Source organism: Aptenodytes patagonicus, chromosome 8 (assembly GCF_965638725.1).
Source record: "Aptenodytes patagonicus chromosome 8, bAptPat1.pri.cur, whole genome shotgun sequence".
NCBI lineage: Eukaryota > Metazoa > Chordata > Aves > Sphenisciformes > Spheniscidae > Aptenodytes > Aptenodytes patagonicus.
This window is the reverse complement of record NC_134956.1, coordinates 20,724,155-20,737,692: the sequence shown is the minus strand read 5'-3', so window position 1 is coordinate 20,737,692 and position 13,538 is coordinate 20,724,155. Positions and strand designations below refer to the sequence as shown.

General features: G+C 41.9%; 1 protein-coding gene across 1 annotated transcript in view; it reads right to left on the bottom strand.

Annotated features, from left to right (window-relative positions):
- PPP4R2 (protein phosphatase 4 regulatory subunit 2) overlaps nucleotides 1–12,745 on the bottom strand; it is a 33,543-nt gene extending 20,798 nt beyond the window's left edge. Inside the window, exons 1-2 of the mRNA XM_076346661.1 lie at nucleotides 12,682–12,745; nucleotides 11,805–11,886 (exon numbers count right to left, since the gene is read on the bottom strand). Coding sequence (XP_076202776.1) covers nucleotides 11,805–11,886; nucleotides 12,682–12,715 — 116 coding nt within the window. The 5' untranslated portion in view covers nucleotides 12,716–12,745. The remainder of the gene's footprint in view (nucleotides 1–11,804; nucleotides 11,887–12,681) is intronic.
- Between the last annotated feature and the right edge of the window lie 793 nt (nucleotides 12,746–13,538).

The following is a 13,538-nucleotide window of genomic DNA, read 5'->3' as shown; positions in this document are numbered from 1 at the left end:
TTTTTCAGAAAATACCCCTGAAAAATTCTGGCGTAGAAAGCTAGCAACACTGAACTCTCATTAATGGGGAGATGAGCTATGCTGTAGTTCCGCAGGGGTTTCATCACAGTGCAGAGAAGGACGGCACTGCCCCACCACACGTACTTATCCCTATACCTGGTCTACACCAAAAGGGGCAAGCCTGCTCTGCTGCTCCCACACATTCCTGTGATCCCACACACAGGGAGGAGAAGCAGATCACTAATCTAACCACAAAATTAATGCTACAGATAAGGAAGAATAAGATGTGTGATGTGACTAGTAGAGAGCAGAGCCATTCCTTTAAGCACCTGCACTCACGTACCAGATAAAAGAACATACCTTACTGAATTCCACTCTTGCTTCAAATATTCATTGAATTTTAAACTTTTTCCTACTTCCTGTGCTTTACTTTAACACTATTTTGATGCAATTAATTTTAGTGTCATCATTTTGCACATTGTTTCTATTTTCACCATCCACACAGTGCAGATTAACATAGGAAATTCCAAACAATGACAATAGATTTACACAGTAAAATCCCCCGTGCATCAATGTAGACTAGTTTCTTAAATGCTTCTGGCAAGCAGACAAACCCTTCAATCTAACATTACATTAAAGCCATAAAGTGCTAGATTCTTAATCTGTGTTTCTGAATGAGACATAAATTTTAAACTTTAGGTGCTACAGCACAGTGAATTTACTGGAACATTGTGCTTTGCTGTAAACAGTATACTCCTGTTAGGAAAACACACTGGCAAGCATTCTGCCTGGGGGAGCATCCTGTTCACTTTCACCTGATAACTCATGTAAAATTAAAACGCTCTCACGTTTTATCTTCATTAGGATTTGACCTCATGTTACCTTTCACTTTAATTAAAAATATATTGGAAGAGCTCAAAAGAGGAAAAACTGGTATTTCCCACAAGCACAGAAGGTATATTTCCATTTTCACTCGCTGACTGTTGTCGGCCTAAATTAAGCCTTTGCTCTCCTCCTTGTAAGCACGACGAGCTCATTCCAGAGCCACGAAAACTGTAATACATTAGAACTACATCTACTTCAGTAGTATGAGTGTTCACCTCTCTACTACTTGCAAATTACTGCTGCTATTGCCAGAAACAACAAAGATTAAGACTTAGTTATGGAAACAGACAGCTGATGAAGACATTAAAGTAGTATGTGTAATCATCAAGGGACTAATTCTGATTTCTGCTGAGAAATAGTCAGTTGACTCCAACAGAATACAGCTGTTCCACAGAACAGAAAAAACCTGAACTAGGACTCAGAATTTTTCAAGAAAGTACATTTCTTAATATAGCTATCTAAAACCACACTCAAGTACCTTTCATTGGTACTTGAAATTTCTTTTATTGTAAAGGCAAAAACTGACCACAGAACAAAAAAAGTACAAGATTACAACAGAGTCTTCATTCAAGAATTGAATTCCTTATAGCAGAGTGGAAAGCAATATGCACAAAGTAACTGAAAGCCTTCAAAACTTCCACAAACCACCAGCAGTGGCTTATCTATAAAGACAAAAGTAAAAGTAAATGGTATTTTCATTAAATTTCACTCTTCCACTTGAAAAAATTTACCTGAAGTTACCTTTGGCTGATAAGAATAAACTGGTGTATTTACTGAACTATTCCACTTACTGTGCTTCTGCACTGTGTACCAATAAGTAAATTCTTACCTTACTCCGGTTTCTTATTCTTCATGTTATTTCATTTATGCACATATTCAAATAACAGTTTTTATAAATCTCAAGATTTATTACAAGTGGAACGATTACCCCAGATATTGACTTTCCTATAAAGCGCACACCAACTACAAAGCTTTCCAAGTCTTACAAACATAGACTTTTGGATAAGCATCAAATACCAGCTAAGTCCTCCCATCTGAGCAATATCAACTATGCTTAATTTATTTACAATTTAGCTACTTTTTTTTTCCCCCCTATTATGTAGAAAAATCACTAGTTCAGGGAACCACACTAAACTTGTGCCACAATATATGCAGACTTAGTATCTTCCTACTGTCACATATTTTACAAGATACTTCATCCGAACAGATTTTATTTCTCTAGCTCTGGATAATTTTTTTACCAATTGTCATGGTTTAACCCCAGCTGGCAACTAAGCTCACACAGCCGCTCACTCACTCCCCCCCCGCACCCAGTGGGATGGGGGAGAGAATTGGAAGAGTAAAAGTGAGAAAACTCATGGGTTGAGATAAAGACAGTTTAATAGGTAAAGCAAAAGCCACGCACACAAGCAAGGCAAAACAAGGAATTCATCCACTCCTTCCCATCAGCAGGCAGGTGTTCAGCCATCCCCAGGAAAGCAGGGCTCCATCACGTGTAACGGTGACTTGGGAAGACAAACACCATCACTCAATGTCCCCCCCTTCCTTCTTCTTCCTCCAGCTTTCTATGCTGAGCATGACGCCATATGGTGTGGAATATCTCTTTGGTCAGTTGGGGTCAGCTGTCCCGGCTGTGTCCCCTCCCAACCTCCTGTGCCCCCACAGCCTGCTCGCTGGTGGGGTGGGGTGAGGAGCAGAAAAGGCCTTGACTCTGTGTCAGCACTGCTCAGCAATAACAAAAACATCCCTGTGTTATCAACACTGTTTTCAGCACAAATCCAAAACATCGCCCCATACTAGCTACTGTGAAGAAAATTAACTCTACCTCAGCCAAAACCAGCACACCAATATTCTGTGTAATTATTACATTTACCTTTGTAAAAAAATTCATTTAGCACCCTTTGTACTAGATTATCTTAAAATCATTTGAGTTTTGTGTACTTCTTAATCTGATTGACAATCTTCTAAATAGTATTTCCTGCATAACTTAATTATAAAACACACAGAATTGGTCAGAACTCTCATCACTTTGTGTACAGCAACTGTTTTCTCAGCCCGTATCTGCCTCATTTCTGTAGAATGTATCTTCAAGACAGGGACTAGATTACTACACATTTCTACAACACTTAATGCAAGACTTTGATCCAATTATTACTACAACAAACTATACTAGGACTAATTATTTCAGAGAGGCATGATTTCAGTGACCATATACTTGAAATTTCATTTTTAATCTTTAAACTTCAATTAAAGGGCATTCACATCAACCTTAGAATTGTAAACAGTATCACTTAAGCAACTAGTACAAAAAGTTCAGGAGGGGGGAAGGTATCCGACTTCTCTCACAAGTTACAATCACATGAGCCCTAAGAACATTTATATTCATCTGCTCTACCAAAGATAACTGTAGCTGCATTTGAATAGCACTAGCCAAACAGATCGTCAAGAGCAGACAGGCATTATCTGTGTCAAAATACCTCCCAAAAACCACTTACATAGTCTAGATCTGCTTTTAACATGATTGGACATTTTGTTGAAATTTAGACAACCGTATTTATTTCAACTCTAACAATTCTGTGGATTATTCCTAGCTTTTAATTATTTCCATTTCAGATAAAATTTGCCTGAACAGATTAGCGTTCACTAAGGCATGTTTCAAGAGCGATGCTGTGCATATTCCACAGCACAATTCAGAGTGCATCCATTCAACAGAAATTGCACAGAAAAATAATCCATCAGGCAAACGCACAATATAATTCTATAGTACTCTGGAGCTGATGCAGGCAGAATACAGAAACATTAAATAGATGACACTTTCTCAATAAAACTGTATAGCAGCAGAAGCCCAGGAGACAAAATTTAAGAAAAGTAAGTGAAGCATATTTAAAAGTCTTCCTGAATTTGCAGCAAGTTAAAATTACCAACTCTATAGGAGCTACCTATGGAAAAATCACTCCGAGCAAGATAAAATTAATGTTTGGATGATTGCATATATAAATATATCACCTCTTCCATAGGCAAACTAAATTCCACATATCTACTAATACAGGACACTCAAGTCCTTCCAGGTATCACCAGTTTGCACAGAATAGCCAAAGAAACAAAAGAAATGCTGTAACTCCTCTGGTAAGTGTAGCTGTTAAACAACCGGTGCATAGAGATCCACAGGTTACCTCAGAAGAGCAGTAGACCACACCAAGATAATACTACCATATCTTTACTATATTGAGCAATAAAGCTGGGAAACGAGGTTAAGGAAAATGCACCCTGTGCAACTACTTCTGGATCTGAATTTAGTTTGCACTGTATTCCTATGCTTGCCAGTTCATGCATTGTCCCACAAAAGCACAGGCTTCACTCAGGTCTGAAAGCAGTACTACTAGGATCAGGTAAGTTGCACTTCTATTGCTAATTCCTTCCAAAACTGCAAACAAAAGCCACCCAATTGGCTTCTACACAATGCAGTTCAGCTGACACACACTAAGCTTCGGCTGACAAGGTATACCCTACTTCAATGACCTAATAACAGGCATTAGGCGTTTCTGCAACATCACACTCCCTTACCACTTCTGAGCAAAGCCTCACCAGGTGTAGCCACCACGGAAATCTTGTAACTGTCTTCAAGTAGCATTATTTCTAAAACTGAGACCTGCCAGTCACATACCAGCTTTGTGGAAGAGCAGCATCAGTCTGGCTTATCCACAAACTTGATAATTCACCACCCCCCCCCCCCCAAGACAACCAGACTGCTTCGTATCCTCCCTTCTGCATGCACCATTGCCTTGTTCCTTCCCCCCAACATGTGCCATCAAGCACGAACCTTCTCAAAATCTGCAGACAGGAAGAGGGAGCAGGGCTCATCAATTACAAGGTCAAAACAGAAAAACATCCTTGCTACTGTAAAGTGTAGTATGGAATGGAACAACACCCAAATGTCTGGGAAAGTACTCCAAATGAAATAGTAATGAGCAAGGCCACCATGGAACAGGAGACTTGAGGCCCACTGGAAAAGAGACAGGTAATCTGAGGCAGCCACTACAGCTGTGAAGAAACATTACTAAGAGGTCAAGGTAAGAACGGACAGAAACTCTGAGCATGAGAACAAATCCAATTAAGCAATGCAGGAAAACTGAGCTTGAAGAGTAGAAGGATGCGAACAGAATACTACTACAGGTGACCACCAGAAGCACATGCAACTGTATTAACTGCTACAGAATGAGTGGTGGGGTGGTTTTCTGTGCAAAGTAACAGTGAACTGTCTGCAAAAAGACTGGCAGGGAGTGTGCTTATAAGAACAGACTGTATATAGCAACAGGGAAGAAAGACGTAGTTACAAATGCAAGTCTACATGCGCATAGTTACATTTGCAGTTAAAATAGTCCAATTACACTGAAAAGTTAGCATTGCTATGAGGAGCTTGCCTTTTGTCTTTCCTTACATGTGTAGTCTATAGAGAGACTAAAGTTTATTAGGATCAGTTCATCACGCACATTTTATAATGGCAGTTAAAGTTCGACCTTTATACTGTACACCCCACTCCCAACAGATATGAAGTGTCAGCATTTAAAATAAAACACTACAATAGTGTGCGTTTCCTAAAGGAGCAAGCGATTTCATCTGTATCACAATTGATTCCTCTGAAGTACTACAACTGTACATTTGATACATACATGCTTTTTTATAATACAGGTAAGAGAGCCAGGAAGCTAAACTATCTTTGACAAAGATAAATCAGCAGGCATTTCAACCAAGATTCCTGTCCTTTGGAGGCATCAGTGGATTACGAGACAGAAAACACAGTGGAATGGGAATTAGTGGGGAATAACTCCAGCCACTTAGTGGAATGGAGTTAGTGAGGAATAATAGTAGGAAACAATGCAAGGAAGTTTACTCACATCTCTTGCTTCACTGAGAACATGGAAATGGAAGAGGCCTATACTAACAAAGGCACACAGACTTCTTTCAGAAAATATTATCCTGTTTATTATGGCAGGAACTTGAGAATTGTTTTATTTCATTTAAAAAAAAAAAAAAACCACAACATAAGGAATTACATTCCCCCAGTAGTTCTAAAGATTTCCAGGTAATGACTTGCCTCCAAATCAGAACAAAATTTTCAAACTACTCAAAAAATACTAGCATGCACATGTCAATCAACAAAACTGCTAGTTGAATAAAACTAGAGAACATACTTTATAGAAAAAAGTAGACAAATTTAAGCACGTAAAATAAGCCAAAGGACATATGGCTACAAAAACCTACATATTTGTAACATAAGAAAGGAAATTACTACACGAGAGTTCAGAATACATCATTAAAACACTAAAGCTGAGAATGGGAACTTATTCTCATACACGTTCGTATCTCCACTCACATCTTTTCTACAGCTGACAAACTATTTCACTGCTGTAACGAAATAATATAAAAGCTAAACTGGTCCAAAAAAGTGTTCCAAAGATGTAGTAAGAAAAAAAAAAAAAATGTTCACTGCTACATAAGGTACATGAAACAGTACCAAAGGGTCAAAAATACCTTTTGCCATTATCTTTGATAGAACTACAGTTACGTAACTTACATTTACAGTTATATAATTTACCAACAGCAAATCGTCCCTGATCTACCTGGCTGACTCCGTCGATGAGGGAAGATGAGCAGACACTGTTAACTCAGCTTTAGCAAGACATACAGCACAGTCTCCCACAGCATCTTTGTAGCCAAGATGGATAGCTACAGACTCGGTGGACCATCAGGCCTACACAGTAGCGGTTGATCAACAGGGTCCAAAGTCTAACCGCAACCACTTACAAATGACGTTGCTCAGAGTCAATACTGGGACTAATACCTGTGCTGGTAGACGGGAAGCTGAACATCCGTCAGCGTGGCCTTGCTGTGACAAAGGCTGCCTGCACACTGGGTTACATTTGTAATATCCGATAAAGTGTTTTTACGCCTCCTACCTGGCACTTACGAGTCCATAACCACAACACTTTGTCCGGTTTGGGGTCATGCAACGCCAAAGACAGCAGAAAGACTGAGATGAGCAGAAGGCCACTAAGATGGTTAACAGAGTTGCAGCACACAACCTAGGCGGGAAGCTAAGGCAGCATGTCTTCTGGAAAAGAGAAGGCTATGGTGGAGGAATCTAACTGGTCTTTCACCACTGAAGGGGTAACTGCGTACAGGCAAGATGGAAACAGACTCCCTTCAAAGATGCACAAATGAGGGGTAAGAGGCAGTGGTCCCAGGTTGCTCCAAGGGAAACTCCAGGTTGCTGCAAGGGAAACATTTTTTCCAGTGCACACGCGGTTAAGCAGTGAAACAGGGAGCCAAACAGAGGCTATGCAATTGCCATCACTGGAGATTTTCAGAAGAGGTGCACAAAGCCCTAAGCAACCTAAACTAACTTTGGAATTAGCTCCCCCCGAGTACAGGGTCTGACTGGATGACCTCCAGAAGTCCCTTCCAGATTACATTATTCTATGGTGATGCTACAGATGTTCATATTTGCTCTACAATCACATGTATTAAACTTGACTCAAGAAACTTGGCAGAAAAGCATTTATGTTGGTCCTGAAGGAAACCAGCGAAAAGACAACTTCTGTATTCAGGCTTAGATGAGGTGCAAATTAATATTCCAGATCTTCCAGGGAAACTCTGAGGAAAGAATTTGACTACACAAAGAAATAAAAACAGAATGTATTTTAACGGCTGTTTATACTGCATTCAGGGCAAGAACTGGTATAAATACATTACATCCTAGCCAGGCCAGTGTCCTCTACTTAAGCCTAGAACTAGTTTAGAGTTAATCACTTCTGCCTATATACTGTATCTCCCCAGATTTTGGTACTTCACTACTTATTTCTGGATTCCTTCACTGTCAGTAAGCTTCTGTATTATACTTTCCACTATAGTAAGCCATTAAAACTGTGCTTTATAGGTTGCCTGCCCCAGAGCAGGAGTGGGGGAAATGCAGAGAAAATTGACGTAAATTTTTGTGATTGCTTTTGTTTTCTAAGTTTTATTTTCAACTTTACAACCAAAGGAAAATTCCAGTTTTCCTTTCCAGTCCAACAAATTGGATTTCCTTGATGAAGTACCTAAATAAATGGTTTAGAAACATTTTTGCTATTGAAGGGGCAGAGTGATTTTAAATCCAAGATTTTTTCCTAAGTGGTAAGAGAAAAATGTTATTTTAAATACAAGACACAAGATCACAATCGATAAGTGATCTTCATATCCATTCTTTAAGAATTCTTCAGAAGAACAAAAAAATATTTCACTTTTGCATTTCACTTCTAGTATTGCAGTGCTGTGACTTTTGTACCACCTCTTAAAGCCGTTTCTACTTCACAAAAGGTAGATCAGTGGATTTCTTATGCAAAAAACAAGCACAAAAACATATCCTGTTTTTAAAGAAGCCTTTCAGACACAGTAAAGTATTAAAAGTAACAAATTCCATATCTCTTCACTTTACTCAGTTTCGCAAGTCACGCTGATCTTTTACAAACTAGAGAAAAGGAGGTTATAATGATCTTCCCTGACTATACTTGGTCTCACTAAGGAAATTCCATGTTAGTATCTTAGTAAAAAGTCAATTCAATTAAGGAGTACATCACTCCCCTGAAAAGAAAAAAGTCCCAAGACTCAACACAAGATTAAAAAAGTTTGAACCATAAACTTTATATCTCACCTAAGGCTAAGTCTTACCATAGCAACCATTAAGAAACAAAAATATTTTGGAGTAGCCAAGCAATCAAGCTTTTGCTTCTGTTCACCTATAATAAAGGAAGTTTAGACTGGCTTTTGTAAATGCAGGACATAATTTCACAAACAATTAAGTGAATGGTTAACTTTGCACAAGAAGATAGCTTAAACTTCAAATAGATGAAGTTATAGGCTTTTACTGCAAGGTACTGATAACACAACGAAGTTTACGCTGATAACGTAACCAAATTTAGCAACGTTTTTATTCTAGATCTTCCTTGTAAATGAAAAAGACTTTTAATTACAATAAAGACACACTCTGAAGAGCCTTATCATAGCTGCAGCGCTGGCTTATACAACTCTCACCCTTTGTTCCTCCCCTACACCGCCTCTTCAGTTGTGCTAGGGTTTGACATACCAGTTACAATGGACAAAACAAGCTGGATCAATGAACTGAACCTTGTTAAAAACAGTACTGCCAAAAAGAAAGTTACTTACAACTGCGAGCAGTTTCCTGCTCAAGGTTACTATGCAGCTACGTAAACAGTTGAACAAGCACAAGTTAAATAGTGATACAAGGGCCGCGTTAGCCAAGACTGCTGCCAAGAGAAATACTAGTAAAATTACAGCCTAACCTAAACCTGCGTCTACCTGTTCGTAACTCACTCAGATGAATAAGCACATTGAAACAAATGGGGGCAGGGAGGTACCCAACGGCCTGACATGAGCCCATGCTTTCAATCTGTTAAACAAGCTACGTATGCCACGATCATGCTTTGATGAGAACCTTAAAAGTAATTTTAATTTACTTCATTAGCACCCTTTCAAACTAAGTTTACTAATTGTTTACAAGATCTGCTGCAACTATGTCCAGAAGAGGTATGGGGTGTGGGGGGGTGAGAACGCTTTACATTTAACCCAGGATGTAGACTGCAGTATATCATCTAAAAATCAGTATTCATCATAGAGTAAGTTAAAAAGTGAGAGAACCCCCATGAATGCTATATAACTCTCCTAGAAACAACAATAACTCAAAGCAAAAATACTTCACATTTCACTTGTCCTTATTTGCCTTGGTCCTCACTTACACGGGTACTTTTTGTTTGTTACTTCAGGAACAGGCTGTGACTGAATAAGATCCATTGTTTTTCAATAAATAAGTCTGCAAACCGTTTGTGTAATTACCCCTGACTTAACCATCCTTTTTTTTCCCCCCACACTGAGCCCTGAACTTCATAAAAATCCTAAAAAATGTCACTACAAACTATTATTTTAGATTTCACCTTTATTTATTAGTGGTTTAGATTTCTATTAAATAAGTTACTTTTGCATAACTTGAAATAAAGAATATTTAGCTCATTTTGAATTAACATGTATTTGGTAGGTTTGTGTAGTCAGTAACACTTTTACAGTGGTCAAGCTGTACTAGCTTAAAAATACATTAAGTTCTTATAATGCATATTACCAACCTTTACATGAATGTTTACCATGAGATTTTAATTTTTACTCATTTCTTCCTGATACTTCGATACATAACACATCAGTGAAAACAGAAGCATATTTGATGAAGAAATACAGACTTTGGCAGATAATGGGAAGCAAATTAAACATTATGGAACAGTATTTCCATGTCTGTCTCCAGATTATATTAGATAGTCCTGATGTTCACATCCGACACTTTTTAAAAAACAATTGAATGCAACTGAAAGCTTCAAGAATGCTGAAAAAAGCTACAGACGTGAAAAAAAAACAAAGAAAACCCTGGAAACATAGAAGGCCAGGGTCTGCATGAAGTTTTAGACGATAGATACCAGTTCAGGTTGAAGCAATAGTTTGTAATAATCAAATAATAATTAAAAAAAAAAATCTAGGTTTCCCACGTGGAAATAAAATCAGGAGTTTATTCATTCTCCAAGTTTCACGTAGGGAAGAATTTTCCCAAGAACTTGCCCCTATACAATCACTTTTTAAAATTACTTTGGAATATAGCCAATAGTGGCAGAAACAATAAAAACAGCCTGAAGAATTATTTCAGATCAGGAAAAATATTTTAAACATATTATACAGACAAAACACACCACAGTAAGCCCATACTAAAACAAGTACTACCCTAAAATATTAAGCGTTACAGCTGTATATTTCTGCTGAGCCAAAGCCTTCTATTCAAAGAGCAAAGTACATTTCAGAACTTGTTTTTCTTTGAAAACCATTAATTCAAGCAGTACTAGCAAGCTACCAAAAAAAAAAAACAAACAACCAAACCACCAAAAACAAAACCCCACCAAAACCTACAAACCTCTTACAAGTTAGAGGGATTGTAGAAACCCAAACAAAGCCCTTGCGATCACTGGTTGCTAACAAAACACTGGTAAAAGCACGTATCTCTTGCTGAAGCCTGTAGTCTGGCACTAGGCCTCAAAAACAAGGAGACAGCCCGGGAGCCAGAAAGTGAGCAACTCTACAGCAAGGCACCCAGGGAAGCCTTTCCCCTTCCTGCCAAATAGTGATCCAGCAAGGAAGTCACCCAGCGCAGCACTAGCGCTCATCCCTGACAAGGAGCCTGTAACACCGCTCCTTCCAGCTACATCACACCTTCGGATGGAAATCTGCGAGGGTGATCTGTGAAAGAAAGTCCAGGAAAAGTGAAACTCCGGTGCGAGCTGACAAACGGGCGATTACGGAAATTCAGTGCAGCTAGTTAGTGCCCACACGTCTCCTCTGCAGAGCGCACCTACTGACTCTCCCCTCTTCGTCAAAAGCATTTAGACACAATCATCACACAGCGTGATATACAAAGCCTAGAAGGAAATAATCTAAGCCATTCATCTCTATGTAAATAATACTATTAGATACTGTATACAACAAGTATTACCACAGTATACAACAGACATTACAACAGCGAGCTAAACTTTCCATTTAAAAAACCTGAATGTCACATAAAATGTAAAGAGCAACAGGTTTACTGTACTGAGCAGGATCAGTAAGACCTGACAGATACCCCTGAGCAAAGCCTATACAAAAAGTCTCCCTGTTAGATAAAACTAACTACCAGCAAACAAAACTAATCCACCCAAAATTAAATGGGAACTAAGGCAAGCTTATTTAGCTCACGGAAGCAATCTACAGACAAAAAGAGAATCCAGGTAGCATCTCATTGACTTAAAATGCAGAAGTGTTATGAGCTACAACTGAAGATCACCGAAAAAGTCACTTACATCGTCTCTCCAGTCTTAGCAACATGGCAAAGAAACTGATCCAGTATTGGACACACTTCCTTCTTTCCTCTCTTCTCAAAATCTGTTGGTATGAGAACGACACAAGAAGAATGGTAAAAGAAGATAGGACAGAGCAAAAATTCATAATAATTAGCTATTTATTTGCTTTAACGATCAGTACAGCTCCGACAAAAATATTTTCACGCTTTCACAATGCTTTAGTTGTTCCCAAGAGCTCCACCAGCTTCCCAGCCCTGTAAAACACTTAATATTTTCGTGTGAAGAAACTACATGCATCCGAGTAGCAAAAGTTGATTTGCAACTTCTTCTGAGCAGCTACAACAGAGAAAGAGGCTGATTTCCTCAGGCTGCATCCAGCAAGGCAAGCTAGCACAGAAGTGGACTGGGGAGGGAGAACAAGAAAAGGTGAGGGCGAGGGCCGAGGAAGGGAAGGCAGGCAGGCATGCGGGGGGAGAAGAGGGCACTCCAGGCGAGGGGAGCCCCGGGCCTGGAGGAGGAGGGGAGCCGGTGGGGTCACTAACCTCCCTCTGCTGCTCCCCCCCACGCAGCCCACAGCAAGCCCAGGGGGATCGCTAGGGCAGTGGGGACTAGGAGTTCACCCCTCCCCTTCCACCCAGGCAGCCCCCGGGTCTCTCCCCACTCTGTGGGACCCCCTTCCCTCCCACGCGAGCAGCCCCCTCCTCACAGCACGGGGACCCCGACCCTCGTCCCCGGCGGAGGGGAGCTGCCGCCCTCAGCGAAGGGCGCTCTCTCCGCCCACGAGAGTCTCGGCTACGAGGGAGACCCCTGTCTCCCCCTCAGCGTGGGGACACCGCTCCCCCCACCCCCCGCTCTCCGCGGCAAGCCCCGGCACCACCTTTCAGAGCCTCCTGCAGCCTCTCGACATCCATGATCCGCCTGGGCGTCTCCCCCCCGCTCCGTGCCGCTCCCCTCCTCCAGCCCCCCCCCCCGCCCCGCGCAGGAAACGGGCACCAGCCGCCGCGCACACACAGAGACCCCGGGCTCAGCAACCCTCCAACATGGCGCCCGGGCCGTCCCCGTGCGCGGCCCCGACAGCCCGCCCTCCCCCCCTCCCTCCCTCCCGCCCGCCGGGGGGCGGTGGCGCGCGGGGAGGCGGGGCCGCGGGGCGGGGCGGCCCTGAGGGAGGTGGCGGGGCGGCTCCGAGGCAGGGAGGGAGCGAGTGAGCGACCGACGGGGCGGGCGGCTCCGAGGTCGGCGCCGCTGGGTCACCTCCAGCCGCAGCCCTCCTTTTCCTCGGGCCGGGGGCTAGCGCTTTCTTCACGCCGGCCCCGCCACGCAGATCCTCGGGGAAGGGGATGGGAACGCGGAGCTCCTGCCTGACCGGCGGGGCCTCCCCGCCCCGGCCCCTCACGGAGCTTGTGCGCCTTCCTCCCCCCTCAGGCTGAGGGCGACTGCTCTCTCTTCCCCACCCTCAAATCTAACATGTTTGTGCGTAGATATGCCTGGCCCTCTTTTATTCTCAAGGAGGAGCTATCTTCCCCCTCCTTCACTACCTACCTCTCCCACCCTTCTGTGCACCTTCAAGCCCAACAGCTGCTCTCACTGGGCACACACTGCTCTATGTTCCTGGGGACGATCCCTTCTCTCACCATGACTCTAACGAAGGGGAGGTGAAGTCCAGGCAGCCTGTTGTCACTCCTTTCTGGAAAGGGTCCCCAAGCGAGGTGTGAGGGGAGCCTGGCAGAGAGCAGC